Source organism: Macaca thibetana, chromosome 1, assembly GCF_024542745.1.
Source record: "Macaca thibetana thibetana isolate TM-01 chromosome 1, ASM2454274v1, whole genome shotgun sequence".
Taxonomy (NCBI): domain Eukaryota; kingdom Metazoa; phylum Chordata; class Mammalia; order Primates; family Cercopithecidae; genus Macaca; species Macaca thibetana.
The window spans coordinates 42,814,975-42,832,963 of NC_065578.1; the positions used below are offsets into that span (position 1 = coordinate 42,814,975).

The 17,989-nt window shown below is 45.6% G+C and overlaps 1 protein-coding gene across 4 annotated transcripts in view; it reads left to right on the top strand.

The window, feature by feature from the left end:
- Positions 1–448: 448 nt before the first annotated feature.
- Positions 449–17,989, top strand: part of KDM4A (lysine demethylase 4A) — a 57,378-nt gene continuing 39,837 nt past the window's right edge. Inside the window, exons 1-6 of one of the 4 annotated variants that reach the window (XM_050797745.1) lie at positions 449–594; positions 3,321–3,497; positions 5,758–5,933; positions 12,326–12,440; positions 14,908–15,101; positions 17,712–17,761. In XM_050797745.1, coding sequence (XP_050653702.1) covers positions 3,360–3,497; positions 5,758–5,933; positions 12,326–12,440; positions 14,908–15,101; positions 17,712–17,761 — 673 coding nt within the window. In that variant the 5' untranslated portion in view covers positions 449–594; positions 3,321–3,359. The other 3 variants (XM_050797760.1, XM_050797736.1, XM_050797754.1) reach the window with 3 other exon arrangements.

Sequence of the window (17,989 nt, forward strand, 5' to 3'; positions counted from 1 at the left end):
ATTTTGTTTTGAAAACTGAGACGCCCAAGACAAACCGGGACAAGACGGTCATCTTTTCAGCACTCCCTGAGCTCGGAAGCTGCCCCTAAAGGCCCCGACACATTTCCACGTTAGGCCAAGAGGATACTCATCCCAAGAAAACTTTGGCCCATCCTTTCGTTAGCGACATCCTGTAGTAACCTCACCGCCCTTACCCATCTACCCGACCGGCCCACTTGTAGGTACTAGCTTCTTTCAACCCTGATTAGTTATGGGTGGCCAGGAGCCCGCCTATGATTGGCCAGCTTCGCGATCCAGCTAGAGGCTCACTGGCCGCAGTCCCGAGTGGTACAGCGTTTCCTCCTGGCAACAGCCCGAGCCGGCGCTCATAGGCTGAGCACACTGAGGTCGGGACTGGGAGGTGGCTGCGGCGCGTGCTCATTGGCTGGTGTATGGTTTGCAGCCACCCTTGAATTGGTTGACTCTGTGCGGCTGCGCAGATGCAGACTTTAGAGGAGGCGGAGTTTCGTCCTTCGCCTGCTGGAAAAGCAGTAGGATCGGCCAGTGGCGACAGCAGGAGCTGAGCCTAAGCCCTGGCGGGGCTTTGGGCTGTAGGTGAGAACTATAGGGTTTTGGAATTCTTGAGGCGCTTTGCTGCTGTAGCCGTGACCGTGAGTTTTGTGGGGGAGGGGCGGTGGGGGTGGTTCTTCCAGCGGTGAGTGATCGGCATGTTTCTCGGCCAATAGGAGAAGGAGCTTCCAGAATGTGTTCTGAGATTGGCCTTTTCCAATCTTCAGGGCCAATGGACGTCGGGAGAGGGGGGCGGGTCCTCTGGGCCTTATTTTCTTCTTCCTGCGGCGGAGCTTTACTCGCTAAGGCGGCGGGGCCGGGAGGGGCCGAACCTGTGCGCGGTGAGGTTCGGGGACCTTGGGGAGCAGGGTGCGCTGCCTTTGGAGTGATGTTCGCGGGAGCGGCTGCGAGGGAAGGGTGCAGGAGTCCGAGGGGGTCGTTAGCAACAACTAGCTTTATTGAGTGGTTAAGTACCGGGCCTAGTGCTTAGTGTTTCGCTTGCATCATCTGAGCTAATCACAGCGACCCTGCAGGGCAGGGGGTTGGGATCCCCATTTTACAGGTGGAGAAACTGAGACTCAGTCAACTCACACAGCCAAGGTCACACAGCTAATAGACGGCAGAGACCGGATCTGTATTCAGAGTTGTGACTTTGGAGCCGGTGTTCTTGAATCACTAGGCTTTGTTACTGATTGGGAGGGAAGGTGTCATGAAACGGGAGCTTTCCCCAGGGAATAGATTGGGGGAAGGGAATCTTAGGGTTGAAGAAGGGATGAACAATTGAGGTGAGGGTGAGGAAATCAGTTTTTCAACAGTTACCGATTGCCTACTCTGTGCCATGCATTGTTCTAGGCATACAAAGATGAATTGGGGCAGAGGCTGATGAAGCCCATTAGGGCCCCTTTGAAGGCCCGGGGAAGGGCCCCAACATTGTATTCACATGACTGTATGTTTTTATAAAATTTGCAAAAGATATTTTGGATTCATTTTTCTTTTTAAGAGGGTCTTCAAAATTAATTAAACTTCGGGTTTCTCCATACTTGGAACTGCCCTTGCAAAGGACTTAGTCCAGATGGAGATGAGGATGTAAGCAGTATAGGGCAGTGGAAGGTGCACTTAAGAGTGGGCTGTGGGCAAATTTCCTGGTATGTAAAACAAGGATAACAGTATACCTGCCATGCAAACTTTCTGCCAGGTTCATGAAAAGTGCCTGTTTAGAAACACGCCTTATTTTCGATGGAAAGGAAGCCTAGGAGATACGGGTAACTGGATTTGCCTTCTCTCCTACCTTACACAGTTCTGCTCCCAGGGCTGTAACCAGATTTCTGGTAGATTGGAGGCAGTTTTCTCCTTTCTGAGCTCTCCAGCTCTCAAAGAGACTCTTGGAGCTGAACCGCCATAGCTTTGGGCCCCAGATAGCGGGGTACAGAACTGCTGCTGCACCCTGAGTGAGGAGGGTGGGTAAAGGAAAGGACATACTAGTGTTCCTTCTAGAATGGCCTGTTTTCACTGGTATGCTTTGTCTTTTTTCAGTTGAGATGGTCTATTGTGTTACCGAACTGTGGGGATGCACCCATTTAGCTGAAGTTCTCATCTAAAAACAAAGTATTTATTTGGCTTTCTCCAGTCAGTTATGAAGTTTGCCCTGTATTGCTAGTTTAAATTTTGTCCTTTGAGTTCTGGGTACAGTGCAATGGAACTTGTTTGTAACTTGATTTCATTAAGTACTCCTGAAACTGCATCTTAGTTTAGATAGAACAGTTTCACTTTAGGGTTTTAAAATTATGTTACTAATATCAAAGGTTTTAAAATCATGTTACTAATATCAAAGTACTTTTGAACCCTTAAGTTTTGTTATCTTGTAGCCACTTAACTTTTATTAGGTATCCGGTTTAGCTGTGCCCTAGGAAGGAGCTTTGGCCTCCCAAAGTGCTGGGATTACAGGCGTGAGCCACCACACCCAGCTGTGCGTGGCTTTCAAGTTGTAGTATATTATGTTTAATACTCTGAAAAGTGATTAGCAAGGTGTTAATAAGGGAGTAGCTTGAAAGGATAAGGGTAAAATATGGACATTTTAGCTGTACTATTAGATAGGACCAATAACCAAATTAATTTCCTTTTTTTAGCTGAACAATTTTCTGTTTGTTTTTTTTTTTCAAGAGCAATCCTGTTGCAATAACAATATCTCTGTTGAAATAAGGTTTGAATCCATGCAGTTTTGATACATCACTTTCTTTTTAAACAGAACCTTTTCGATCTGTATTTCTAGTTAATTTAAATCACTTCTTGTTGTTGTGATGTTTTAAAATTTTTTGAGACAGGGTCTCACTATGTTGCCCAGTCTAATCTCAAACTCCTGAATTCAAGCGATCTGCCCACCTCTGTCTCCCAAAGTGCTGGGATTACAGGCTTGAGCCACCACAGCCCCACCCTAAATAACTTTTCTTTCCTTTTTTTTTTTTTTTTGTTTGAGACGGCGTTTTGCTCTTGTTGCCCAATCTGGAGTGCAATGGCACAATGTTGGCTCACTGCAGCCTCAGCCTCCCGGGTTCAAGCGATTTTCCAGCCTCAGCCTCCCGAGTAGCTGGGATTACAGGCGTGAGCCACTGTTCCTGGCCCCTAAATAACTTTTCTAGAGGCAGATTCCAGGTGTGAAGTCTTAACTGCATCTTCTGAATTTCTATATTATCTTTTACTGTTTTCAGCATTGATGTTTCCAGCACTTAATTTTAATTTTTATATTATTTTATGCTCTTAATGTGTTTCTTCAGATTCCTGTCTGACTAAAGGGACCTCAAAAAGGAGGGAAAATGGCTTCTGAGTCTGAAACTCTGAATCCCAGTGCTAGGATAATGACCTTTTATCCAACTATGGAAGAGTTCCGAAACTTTAGTAGATACATTGCCTACATTGAATCCCAAGGAGCTCATCGGGCAGGGCTGGCCAAGGTAAGGAGCTGGGATTGTTCAGATGGTTTTGTTACCTAGGGCAGCAGTAAGATTTTTTTCCTAAATAAGGGCCAGAACTGTGTTTTACTGAAAGTTGGGTGGGGTGATGACTTTAGTGAATGCAGTTCTATTTGCAAGTTAATTCCCGTTGTTAACATCAGAAGCATCTCTGCTTTTAGGTAGGAAGAGAGCTACTTGGAATCTTCAGAAAGGGGGAGGTAAAGAGCTAGTGTCTCCAGGCCTGGCTGCTGTTGTGCCTCAGCCCTCTTGGTGGAGCTGGGTGCAGTAGTGTTATTGAACTACCAGTGAGTGCTTATGCCATCTGACTTCTCTTGCTCTCATTTCAGTCTCATCCAGCACTCTAGTAGCAATTTGGCTTCCCATGTGGACTTTCTTCAAGGGGAGAGAATGCACTGGCCAGCCAACATGAGTATTCTGGTCCTTGTAATTTGAAATTGGTTTCTGGTTTGTACTTCTTTCTCCTGTGAGTTGGATTCGTTATTTTTCCTGAGTCAAATCAGTTCTTCATATATTCTGTCACAACCAGGTTGAGTGCTGGAAGCTGAAAGAACTGCATTTCTGGAGAGATCCTCAAGAAACCGAGAGGCAGGGACCTCAGTCTAAGTCAGGAGGAAATTTTTCACACCATTTTATGTTGTTTGAATTTCTTACCATATGTGCTTGTTACATTTTCAATATGAAAAGAGAAAGCAAGAACATTGGCTACAAAGCTGAGGACCAGTCTTAGACCCTGGTGCCTCCGGAGACTTGAGACGACCACATCCTCCTTCCTCCTCTTTCCTCTTATCTGCAGATACGCTACTGCTGGGTTAATGACAGCAGGCGGGGATAGCAGGGCCTGTAGTACAGTTTTTCGTAGCACATTGCTTTTTTTGGTTGTACTTTATTAGATTTAAAAAGTTATAAAAAAAAATGTCGGTTATTACAAGTTAAATATTTCAAACGCAGATAAAGAAAAGGCTGATCTTCATCCACCTTCTCCAGTGCCGTCTCCTTAAGTGGTAATAGCTCCCTCCACACCTTTTTCTCTGCTCATACAAACATACACACATATAAGATAGTGTTATTTGTTTTGTTTTTAAAAGAGAATGGCATCATGCCATATACATTCCTGTGTTGGTTCGTTCATTCTTTTTTCTTTCTTTCTTTTTTTTTATTTCCTTTTTAACAACATATATTCCTCCCTCTAGGTCAGTTATGGATTCAACTCATTCTTCTTTTTTCTCATGTCAACTGTCTTGTTAATTTATTACTATTGGAATGGGTAATTTGCTTATGTGAGTAAAACAGAATGCTATTGGAAGGTAGCTACTGTAGAGTCTTGCTCTCTCTCAGTATTTTCTTGTATGTCCTTTCAGTGTTCTTACGCAGATGCTAGTGTGTGTGTGTGTGTTTTCTCCCTTGTTACATAAAGTGAAACAGTACTCTCTAATTAAACAACAAAAAAAAGCTGTATAGTATTCCATAAAGCACATCTACTTACTTAACTATTAAAGATAAGATTTTTTTTTTTTTTTTGAGATGGAGTTTTGCTCTTGTTGCCCCAGCTGGAGTGCAATCGTGCGATCTTGGCTTACTGCAACCTCCGCCTCCGGGTTCAAGCAATTCTCCTGCATCAGCCCCCCAGATAGCCGGGATTATAGTTGAGCACCACCATGCCACTAATTTTTGTATTTTTAGTAGAGATGGGGTTTCACCATGTTGGCCAAGCTGATCTCACACTCTGACCTCAGGTGATTCACCTGCCTCGGCCTCCCAAAGTGCTGGGATTACAGGCATGAGCCATTGTGCCTGGCCTCACGATTAGATTTTTAAGAATGTTATGCTTCTTTGTAAGTAAATTCTAATCTAGTATGTGAAAAAAGGAAATTCTGTATAAGTATAGAGTCGACCAAATCAAGTAAAATTGTGTTTGTGATTTTTTTAAAGAGAGCACTGGGCTATGAGATTGAGAGAGAAACAACTCTTCAGTCTCTTTTCTTGGTGTCCAAATAAGATACTGAAGCTGGGAACAAGTATTACTTACCTTAGGTTATTGCAGTTAGGCAGCTGATTGGTGGCAAAAGTGGATCAGGATTAGCATGCCTGTGACTTACTGTGTTTTGGTGAATGTGGGTAAATCAAAGTAACTGTCTAGTAAAATTGACTGTTAGGTTGGCTGGTAACTTACATGCTTCCTGGTGTCTGACTGGCTTGCCAGGTTTCTCATCTGTCTTTTTGTTTCTTGTATTCCCTTCAGGTTGTTCCTCCAAAAGAGTGGAAGCCACGAGCATCCTATGATGACATTGATGATTTGGTCATTCCTGCCCCCATCCAACAGCTGGTGACAGGGCAGTCTGGCCTCTTTACTCAGTACAACATACAGAAGAAAGCCATGACTGTTCGAGAGTTCCGCAAGATAGCCAATAGCGATAAGTGAGTGGAAACCCTTTCTTTTTTTTTTTTTTTTTTTTTTTTTTTTTGAGACGGAGTCTCGCTCTGTCGCCCAGGCTGGAGTGCAGTGGCGCTATCTCGGCTCACTGAAAGCTCCACCTCCCGGGTTTACGCCATTCTCCTGCCTCAGCCTCCGGAGTAGCTGGGACTACAGGCGCCCGCCACCTCGCCCGGCTAATTTTTTTGTATTTTTAGTAGAGACGGGGTTTCATTGTGTTAGCCAGGATGGTCTCGATCTCCTGACCTCGTGATCCGCCCGTCTCGGCCTCCCAAAGTGCTGGGATTACAGGCTTGAGCCACCGCGCCCGGCCAACCCTTTCTTACCTGACATACCATCTAGGACCCTGGTGTCTCATCCTCCTAGCATCTCTAGGACTGCTGCTGTCCTGATGAACAGTGTTTTCAGTAGGACAGCTCTGTTCTAGTTGTTTCCCTTTCTGCTTTTTTTGTGGAAGCATTTCCTCCTCTCAGGACTGTCTCAGTCTAAACCTGTTCCTGTTTATATCAACAAATCCCATTGTTTTTCCATCAGAAGTAGAATCATTTTCTGACTCTGAAGTTGCAAGGAGAAAGTTGGAGGTGGTGCACAAGGAGCTTTTGCTGGGTATTGATAACCACCTGCTCATCAAAAGTGCTTTGGTTCCACTCCCTTTCTCTTGGGATGCTCTGTGTTTAATTGTGCTGGAATTTCTCACTGCCCATCCAGCCTGCTAGCTCATTTCTGTTTTGACATTAACAAAGTGTGAGTAAACCACCAAGCTGGTTGCTATTTTCTGTCACTCCATTCTTCTTCCTCTGTACCTTCTTGTCTCTTTTAGAGATACTTTTCTTTGTGTAGGCCTGTTCTCAGTTCTTCTCTGCTGTGGGTTTTTTTTTTTTTTTTTGAGATGGAGTCTCACTCTATTGCCCAGGCTGGAGTGCAGTGGAGAGATCTTGGCTCACTGCAACCTCTGTCTCCCAGGTTCAAGTGATTCTCCTGCTTCAGCCTCCCAAGTAGCTGGGACTATAGACACGCACCACCATGCTCGGCTAATTCTTGTATTTTTATTAGAGACAGGGTTTCACCACATTGGCCAGGCTGGTCTTGAACTCCTGACCTCAAGTGATCCGCCTGCCTTGGCCTCCCATAGTGCTGGGATTACAGGCAAGAGCCACCACGCCTGGCCCTTCTCCGCTGTTTTTAATGTTTAGTTCTCATTTTTCCTGAGATTCACAGAGAATAAATTTTGTGTTCCCTCGTTCAGCTCTGACTACTCCATCTTTTCTTTTTTTTTTTTTTTTGAGACGGAGTCTCACTCATTCCCCAGAGTGCAATAGTGCGATGGTGCAATCTCAGCTCACTGCAACCTCCGCCTCCCGGGTTCAAGCAGTTCTCCTGTCTCAGCCTCCCGAATAGCTGGGATTACAGGTGCCTGCCACCATGCCAGGCTAATTTTTATATTTTTAGTAGAGACAGGGTTTCACCATGTTGGCCAAGCTGGTTTTGAGCTCCTGATCTCAGGTGATCTGCCCACCTTTGATCCCAAAGTGCTGGGATTATAAGCGTGAGCCGTTGCACCCGGCCTTGACCACTCCTTCTAATCCTCTTCCTTGGATTTTCTCACTTTCCACTGACTCCTTAATTTTGAGTTTCCACAAGTTTTTCCTTTTTCCCTTGCTTCTTTTCCTGAGCCTTTTGATTTGCACATGCCTTGATTTCAGCTAGTCACACATACTGTGCCTTCACATAGCCCAGAGCCAGGTCTTGTGCCTGCCTGTCTTTGCCCTGCTGGGGTGGCATTCCTGTGCTTCATCAGCTCTCTCTCATCAGGTCTCACTTTGTTTCTACTCTTTGCCTTCTTTTCATTGACTTATCACACTTGACTTATCACAATTGTAATTGAGATCTTCTAGTTTTATTGACAACTGAACTCTTTCTGTTGTTTCTTAAGACACGGTGTCGCTGTGTTACCCAAGTTGGAGTGCAGTGGTGCAGTCATGACTTACTGCAGCCTTGACTGCCCAGGCTCAAGTGATCCTTCTAGCTCAGCCTCCCAAGTAACTGGAGGTATAGGCATGTGTTACCATGCTCAGCTAATTTTTTTATTATTTGCTGCCCAGTTTGGTCTTGAACTCCTGGGCTCAAGCGATCCCCTTGCCTCAGACTCCCAAAGTGCTGGGATTATAGGCATGAGCCACTGCATCCGGCGGACACCTTACCTCTTTTTTTTTTTGAGACGGAGTCTCACTGTGTTGCCAGGCTAGAGTGCAGTGGCGCGATCTTGGCTCACTGCAACCTCTGCCTCCTGGGTTCACGCTGATTCTCCTGCCTCAGCCTCCTGAGTAGCTGGGATTACAGGTGCCTGCCACCACGCCCGACTAATTTTTGTATTTTTAGTAGAGACGGGTTTCATCATGTTGGCCAGGATTGTCTCGATCTCTTGACTTCATGATCCACCCACCTCGGCCTCCCAAAGTGCTGGGATTACAGGCATGAGCCACCGTGCCTGGCCAACCTTACTCTTTTTTTTTTTTTTTTTTTTTTGAGACGGAGTCTCGCTCTGTCGCCCAGGCTGGAGTGCAGTGGCGCCATCTCGGCTCACTGCAAGCTCCGCCTCCCGGGTTCACGCCATTCTCCTGCCTCAGCCTCCCGAGTAGCTGGGACTACAGGCGCCCACAACCGCGCCCGGCTAATTTTTTGTATTTTTAGTAGAGACGGGGTTTCACCGTGGTCTCGATCTCCTGACCTTGTGATCCGCCCGCCTCGGCCTCCCAAAGTGCTGGGATTACAGGCTTGAGCCACCGCGCCCGGCAACCTTACTCTTAAAACATCTACCTTGCTGGCCAACCTGCTGGCCAATGAGAGAATTTACATAAAGGCATGTCAAAGAAATGTGGCTTGCTCTGCAGGTGAAAGGCTGTACCCTTCCTGCCATCCTTTTTGTCTGATTTTTGCTACGCATGAGGACCAAGCTCACCTGCTTTCTGTTTCTCACATGGAATTCCACTAGGGGCTTCAGTCTCCTCAGCCTTTCTTCCCTTTTTGTTAACACATTAGGCCTTTTATTTTCTTTCTTTCTTTTTTTTTTTTTTTTTTTGAGATGGAGTCTCGCTCTCTCACCCAAGCCGGAACGCAGTGGTGCAATGTTGGCTCACTGCAACCTCAGCCTCCCAGCTTCAAGCGATTTTCCTGCCTCAGCCTCCCGAGTAGCCACCACACCCGGCTAATTTTTTGTATTTTTAGTAGAGATGGGGTTTCACCATATTGGCCAGGCTGTTCTCGCTTTATCTTCTTTCAGCACACTTGTTTTCCTTTTAAATTAACCAGCCCTATGTCTATTCCTTTTATCCTAATACATAGCAGATTCTTACCTTTAAGGTAACAACCTAAATTTTTGCTTTTGAGACAGAGTCTCGCTGTGTTGCCCAGGCTGGAGTACAGTGGCATGATCTCAGCTCACTGCAATCTCTGCCTCCCAGGTTTAAGCGATTCTCTTACCTCAGCTTCCCGAGTAGCTGGGATTACAGGTGCCCGCCACCACGCCTGGCTAATTTTTTTGTATTTTTAGTAGAGATGGGGTTTCACCATGTTGGTTAGGCTGGTCTCGAACTCCTGGCCTCAGATCAGCCCGCCTTGGCCTCCCAAAGTGCTGGCACCCTGCCCGACCTAAAAACCTACCTTCATGAAACAGATTAGTTGGTAATAGAGGAGTTAATTATATTTCAGAGAGAATGTTAGGTGTCTAAAATGTATTATTCACTAGGTTGACAATCTGTAAGGGAGTTATTTAGTCAGATTTTTTTTTTTCTTTTTTGAGATGGAGTCTTACTCTGTCGCCCAGGCTGGAGTGCAGTGGTGCTGTTTCAGCTCTCTGCAACCTCCACCTCCTGGGTTCAAGCAATTCTTCAGCCTCAGCTTCCCAAGTAGCTGGGACTACAGGTGCTCGCCACCACACCCGGCTAATTTTTTGTGTTTTTAGTAGAGATGGGATTTCACCATGTTAGCCAGGATGGTCTTGATCTCCTGACCTCGTGATCCGCCCGCCTTGGCCTCCCAAGTGCTGGGATTACAGGTGTGAGCCACTGCGCCTGGCCTGTTTAGTCAGATTTTTATTTAATTAATTTTAAATTCATTCCCATTATCTCCATGAGTTCATTTTGGTCTTTATGTGTCTACTCTTTATACATTTATAATATTTCTTTTGCCATTTTAGTTAGAATGTGCATTAGTTTTTCACCTTTTCAAATATCTGTAAGGTTTGTGTATTACTCTTCTTAAAATTGCTTCATAATAATAATAATTTTTTTTTTTTTGTTTTTTTTTTTTGAGACGGAGTCTCGCTCTGTCACCCAGGCTGGAGTGCAGTGTCTTGATCTCGGCTCACTGCAACCTCCACCTCCTTCCGGGTTCAAGCGATTCTCCTGCCTCAGCCTCCAGAGTAGCTGGAACTACAGGTGCGCACCACCACACCCAGCTAATTTCATGGTTCACTGCAGCCTTGATCTCCCAGGCTCAAGAGATCCTCCCATCTCAGCCCTCCTACTCCCTCCCACCCCCAGTAGCTGAGACTGCAGGTGTGCACCACCATGCCCTGCTAATTTTTTTTTTTTTTTTGAGATGGAGTTTCGCTCTTGTTGCCCAGGCTGGAGTGCAGTGGCGTGATATCGGCTCACTGCAACCTCTGTCTCCCAGGTTCAAGCAATTCTCCTGCCTCAGCCTCCCAAGTAGCTGAGATTACAGATGTGAGCCACCATGCCTGGCTAATTTTTGTATTTTTAGTAGAGTTGGGGTTTCACCATGTTGGCCAGGCTGGTCTCAAACTCTTGACCTCAGGTGATCCGCCTGCCGTGGCCTCCCAAAGTGCTGGGATTACAGGCGTGAGTCACTGCTCCTGGCCAGCTCTGCTAATTTTTAAAGTTTTTGTAGAAATAGGATTTTGCCATGTTACTGGTCTCAAACTCTTGGGCTCAAGTGATCCTCCTGCCTCAGCCTCCCAAAGTGCTGCGATTATAGGCCTGAGCCACCGTACTTGGCTGGTTTGAATCTAAAAGAAGTTTTTTTGTTTGTTTGTTTTTAGTAAATTTTCAGTATATGGTGATTAAGCTAAAGAGTATAGATATTTTTAGACTGGGTACATTGACTCACTTCTATAATCCTACCACTTTGGGAGGCCGAGGTTGGAGGATCACTTGAGGCCAGGAGTTTGAGACCAACTTGGGCAACACTGCAGGATTCCATCTCTACAAAAAATAAAAACACTAACCAGGTGTGATGGTGCATACTTGCAGTCCTGGCTACTCGGGAGGCTGGGGCAGGAGGATTGCTTGAGCCCAGGAGTTCAAGGCTATAGTAAGCTGTGAACACACCACTGTGCTGCAGCCTGGGCAGCAGAGCAAGGATCCTGTCTTTTTAAGGTATAGTTTTTTTTTTTTTTTTTTGAAACAGAGTTTTATTCTATGGCTGAGGGTGGACTGCAGTGACGTTAGCTCAGCTCACTGCAGACTCCTCCTGGGTTTAAGTAATTCTCGTGCCTCAGCCCCCGCCCTAAGTAGCTGGAATTACAGGCGTGTGCCACCACGCCTGGCTAATTTTTGTATTTCTAATAGAGACCAGGTTTCACCATGTTGGCCAGGTTGGTCTTGAACTCCTGACCTCAGGTGACCTGCCCCCACCAGGCCTCCCAAAGTGCTGGGATAACAGGTGTGAGCCACCATGCCTCTGGCCAAAGTGTAGATATTTCTATGACTTTATATGTAGATAGGTAGATATAAATATGCGCATATGTGAGTACGGATTTTCCTAATTGGAATATTTGATGTGCAAAAATCTAGATTTTTAGAGCTATTTTATATTTTTACTAAAATACTTGATGTTTTTAGGTGTGATTACTTGGTGAGTGTCAGCCACTGCGTAGGGCGCTGGGCATACAGCAGGGGCACTTACAAATGAGTCCTCTTGGAGCAGCTTCCTTTTGGCTGGTTCAGGGAGGTGAACGCTGTTGGAAAGCCTCAGCTCTTCACATGCTACTGGGTTTTGGTTGTCTGTGGATATGCAGGGACCTTGGGTCTTGGTTTGTAAGCCCATTTTCTCCCTGGGTGGCCACCTGAATCCAGCAAGGTGTGGTTTAAGTAGTCTCTTCAGAGTTGAGGATGTGCTTGTTAAGGAAGGTGGGTTTACATCTCTGCGTACATTACCTTCCTCAGGCCCAGTGCTCATGGAAGGGACGTTGGGACGTTCAGGGAGTGACTACGTATTAGATCCTTGAAGGCCAAGATTATGCCTTGTTCATTTGAAATTCTTGCTGTCACTGGAATAGGGGATTATGTCTTGTAATGTTCATAATGCCTAATAAACCCCTGTAAGTGGTTTACATGTTTCTTTTTACTTTCAAAAGGTACTGTACTCCACGCTATAGTGAGTTTGAAGAGCTCGAGCGGAAATACTGGAAAAATCTTACATTCAATCCTCCCATCTATGGTGCAGATGTGAATGGTACCCTCTATGAAAAGGTGAGGCTCACTGGAAACGCTCTGTGCAGCATTTTTTGTAATTTCGTAATACCTTTTTTTCGACCCAGCACGTAGTAGGCACCTAAAAGCTGTTTGGTGAATGGGTAGATGAACAGATGATCTACCCCCAGCTGATGTTGCTGTGCTGGCCTCATTGTGGGCCATTTTGCATGTGACTGAATTTTATTTCTCCTACTTTACATGTGAAGTGGGTGATGTGCTCTTTTCAAGGGTTGTTAGCATAGTCGGTGGGTGGTAGCTGATGAGTTCTTGAAAGGGTGGGTTGGCTCTCAGATAATGAAATGAGGCAATGTGGTTTCTGCAGAAGAAAGATGACTGAATACTGAAAGGGGTATACATTTAAGAAGAGAAATACATTTAGATTCTTCAGAATCCTCAAACAAGATTCTGTGGCAAAAGCTATTTTAACCACTTTCATTGGCTTGGGACATAGTCCTGCCTTAAATATGGTGAAAGGGGAAAATATTTGGGAATATCTTCTGATGACTGAAAAACAGTAGGGCATTTCAGGGATTATCACTCATAATTGTTTTCATGTTTTAAGGTTTTTTTTTTTGAGATGGAGTTTCGCTCTTGTTGCCCAGGCTGGAGTGCAGTGGTGTGATCTCAGCTCACCACAAACCTCCACCTCCTGGGTTCAAGTGATTTTCCTGCCTCGGCCTCCTGAGTAGCTGGGATTATAGGCGTGCACCACCCTGCCTGGCTAATTTTGTATTTTTTAGTAGAGTCGGGGTTTCTCCATGTTGGTCAGGCTGGTCTCAAACTCCCCACCTCAGGTGATCCACGTGCCTCAGCCTCCCAAAGTGCTGGGATTACAGGCGAGAGCCATTGCGCCTGGCCCATATTTTAATGTTTTTATCAGTTATTGGAAGAGTTAAAAAAATGAATTCCAGGCCGGGCGTGGTGGCTCACATCAGTAATCCCAGCACTTTGGGAGGCTGACGCAGGCGGATCATGAGGTCAGGAGATCGAGACCATCCTGGCTGACACGGTAAAACCCCATCTCTACTAAAAATACAAAAAAATTAGCCGGGTGTGGTGGCAGGCGCCTGTAGTCCCAGCTACTCGGGAGGCTTAGGCAGGAGAATGGCGTGAACCCGGCAGGCGGAGCTTGCAGTGAGCCGAGATCGTGCCACTGCACTCCAGCCTGGGCAACACAGCGAGACCCCGTCTCAAAAAAAAAAGAATTCTAGTTTTGTTGATAACAGTTTTTTGGGGGTCAGGGAGAGCCAAGCTTGTAGGGATGAATGGCAAGAAGATGCTGTAAGGATCTGGGATGGGGAGGTACAAAAGTCAGGCATAATAATAATCCAGGGCCTAGTTATAGGAGGTGGGCTCCCAGCTGGCCATTACAACTCAGGAAAAGGATATTGCACATTTTTTTATGAAGACACTGCCTGGTGGAAATCAGGGCTAAAAAGCCACAACATTGCCATAGTTTTTTGTTTTTTCGTTTTTGAGACAGAATCTCGTCCTGCTACCCAGCTAGAGTATAGTGTTATGATCATAGATTACTGTAACCTCAAACCCCTGGGCTCAAGGGATCCTCCTGCTTCACCCTCCCAAGTAGCTGAGATTGCAGTCACGTGCCACTTCACCTGGCTACCTTTTTTTTATTTGTAATTTTTTTGTAGAGACTGGGTCTTACTTTGTTGCCTAGGATGGTCTTGAACTCCTGGGCTCAAGCAATCCTGCCTTGGCCTCCCAAAGTGTTGAGATTACAGGTGTGAGCCACCACACCTGGTCCACTGTCATAGTTCCCATGTTTTGCAATTTTTTTGTGTGTGTGTGTGGTCATAGAGTTTTTTTTCTCTTTTGACCTAAGTTTCTTTAGCATCAATTCAAACTTTTCCTCTTGGGGTTTAAAACAGGTGACTGTTGGCCGGGCACGGTGGCTCACGCCTGTAATCCCAGCACTTCAGGAGGCCAAGGCGGGTGGATCACGAGGTCAGGAGTTCAAGACCAGCCTGGCCAAGATGGTGAAACCCCGTCTCTACTAAAAATAGAAAAATTAGTGGGGTGAGGTGGCAGTTGCCTGTAATCCCAGCTACTTGGGAGGCTGAGGCAGGGAATTGCTTGAACCAGGGAGGCGGAGGTTGCAGTGAGCCAAGATCACGCCACTGTGCTCCAGCGTGGGCAACAGAGTGAGACTCCGTCTCAAAAACAAACAAACAAAAAAACAGGTGACTGTTATCTCTTCATTCATCTTCCCTGCACTAGTATTCACAAAGTAATATTTGCCCTTTGAAGGTAAATTGTGTCAGTTCCAGTGGTAGCTGTGAAAGTGAATGAGGAATGCTGTGGTCTTCACGTCCATAGTGTTTTGACATTATTCCAAATGTTTGTCAGAGATGACAGCTTACTTGTGACCTACTCTGATTTGTAGGTTCAGAGCCTTGGTTTATATGTAAATGTAACTTGCCCCGGACTGTCATTGCCTTTGCAGCATGTTGATGAGTGGAATATTGGCCGGCTGAGAACAATCCTGGACTTGGTGGAAAAGGAGAGTGGGATCACCATTGAGGGTGTGAACACCCCATACCTGTACTTTGGCATGTGGAAGACATCTTTTGCTTGGCACACTGAAGACATGGACCTCTACAGCATCAACTACCTGCACTTCGGAGAACCCAAGTCCTGGTACAGTCTGCCTGCAGTCGGCACCGGGCTTCTGTGCTAGAGCACGGGCTCACGTTCGGTGTGCATGGGAAGCACCTCAGGATTATGTTAAAGTGCAGACGCTGGTTCAGGCCTGGGGTGACATTCCATGTTTCAAACAGACTTTCAAGTGCTGAGATGCTGTTGGAGCTCTGGTGCTCAGACCACCTTTTGAGTAGGGAGGCTTTAGAGAGCAGGGCGCTGGCAGAGTTACCCAAAGACATGAGGGCTCTTCCAGCCTATCCGACTGCTTTCTAATTTTTTTTCTGAACAGGCCTGAGGCATTTCTTAGCAGCAGACTTCTAAGACTACAGTCACTCCCTCAGATGATAGAAAGCTTTCTTTTCCTTACGATAAGAAAGAACATTAATACTTGGGGAGCAGCAGCGTGTGCTTAACACACGAGGGATTGCGAGGCTATTCAGCATGCTTCCTGTTCGTTCTCCAGGGTGTTATTCTTGTTGGTGAGACAAACATTGGTTCTCTCTCCTCTCTCTGCGCTGACCCATCTTTGAGTCTCAGCATTTTTTTTTTTCTATTTTGAGACAGGGTCTCACTCTGTCACCCAGGCTGGAGTGCAGTGGCACCATTATGGCTCACTGCAGCCTTGACCTCCTGGGCTCAAGTGATCCTTCTACTTCAGCCTCCCAAGTAGCTGGGATTATAGGCATGCACCAGTATGCCCAGCTAATTTTTTTCCTTCTTTTTTTTAGGGTAGAGATGGGGTCTCACTATGTTGCACAGGCTGGTCTCAAACTGCTGGGCTCAAGCAGTCCTCCCACTTCAGCCTTCCAAAGTGCTAGGATTATAGGCATGAGCCACTGTACCTGGCCCCTGTCTCAGCATTTTAGTGAAGGTGCTGCAGATAACTGCAGTGAATAAGACAGATGAAATACCTACCCTCACACAGATCGGCAACTGGTCAGGAGGTAGAAAGTGTGAGAGAATGATCATATGGTGTGGGGACAGCTCTGATGGGGAAGAAGTGGGTGCTAAGGTCCACATAGGAAGGATAGATGGGTGAGATTAAAGAAGGCTTCTTTGGAAGAGGTGACAACTGAGATCCAAAACATGAGAAGGACATAACTGGGTGGAATGGTGGTGGGTTTAGCAGCTGGGAGATTGAGGGAAGTGTATCCAGGCAGTTGGAACCACAGATGCAGAGCTCCTGGATTAAGACAGGACATGAGGGCCAATCATGGTGGCTCACACCTGTAATCCCAGCACTTTGGGAGGCTGAGGCAGGTGGATCACCTGAGGTCAGGAGTTCGAGACCAGCCTGGCTAACATGGTGAAACCTGTCTCTACTAAAAATACAAAAGTAGCCAGGCATGGTGTGTTTAGGGAGCTAGGGGAAGTCTACTGTAGACTGAATGCTGTGTAAAATGATGAGAAGTGAGTGATGAGGTCAGAGGGGACACCATGGGGCGCATTATGGCAAGTCATGAAAACCATATCCACCTTCATTTCTTTCTTCAGCATCCTCAGCCATGTTCTCTCTCAGGAGTTTTCCTTTCTTCTTTCAAGTGCTTTCCAGTTTCTAATCTGGGGGGAAAGAACCTTTTGAGCCTATGATTACCCCCTAACTACTGTCCTATTTCCTTCCTCAGAAGGCTAGACTTGTAGGATGTGAAAATGTAGCTTTTGTGTCTTCACCATTGTTGACTCCAAAATTCCCTGCTCCTGGATTTTTGAATTCTCTTATAAAAGAAGGTTTTCCAGTTATTATATACATTCTTAGGTCCTCTGAAGTGGGACCTCCGGAGCCTTCTGTGTAGGGTTGCCTGATGGATCCCGGAGTCCTTTAGGTGACATTTTTGTCAACTCTCCTTCTCTGTTTTGTTTTATAATGAAGCTGTTTGTAGTGGGAGGATTTGTTGTTACTGTGGAATAATCTTCAGAAGAGATTAAAAAGGTTAAAATAGAGTTACTGTGAGTTTCAGAATATAAAGTTTAACAATTTTGCAAAAGTTTTAAATAGTCCTAGGTGTCCTTTTTTTCTTTTCATTTTTTTAGGAAGAACAGTTTCGATGGTGTTTAGACACCCTACTGGGTAGAGAGGTAATTGATTGTTGGGTAATCAGTGTATGTAGCTGTTGGGGAGATAAAGGGAAAATGGGTTCGTCAGCAGATACAGGGCTAGGTCTCTTAAGTGTCGGATCCATCTTGCACTTTGTTTTCCATTCTTCCTCTCTAGCCCTCCCCCAGTTAGGCCTTTCAAGCATTTAAAAATACTGAGCATTTTTAAATACTGAGGTTATGTAATGACATCCTTTTTTAAAAAAAAAATGTTATATGAACAACATTATAAACGAGAGTAATATTGTGTACCATAAATCCTGGCTCATGGTGAACACTTAATAAACATCTTATTAAGTGAATGAATATAGAAGAAATAAATTCACTCACCTTTTTTATGGACTCTTTACTCCTGTGCCGAAACAGTCTAATATTTCATTTTTTCAGATTCCTTTCTAGTGCTTGGGAAGTTAAAAAAAATCTGCTATTTCAAGGTGTTTTGAGAGTGGGAATAAGCCCCTTAGCTTCTGTACCTGTCTCCGCCCAGCCTCTGATGCTCTCATGTGATTGCAGGTACTCTGTTCCACCTGAGCATGGAAAGCGGTTGGAACGCCTCGCCAAAGGTACTGTGTCTCGTCTGTTTGCTGGGTTGGACCCTCCTATGAGCTGTGCTCCTTGCTCTACACTAAAATGTGCATTCCCCATGGTCAGATTCTTGCAGGTCCTGTTGCAGGCCTGCAGATGTGGGTGAGCCACATTGGTTACCTTAAGAGGGCAGTGACAGAGCCTTTTCTTCCTTTGTCCTGAGCAAGGACTTGGTCATTTCTTCTTTGATTGTCTGTGCCTCAGTT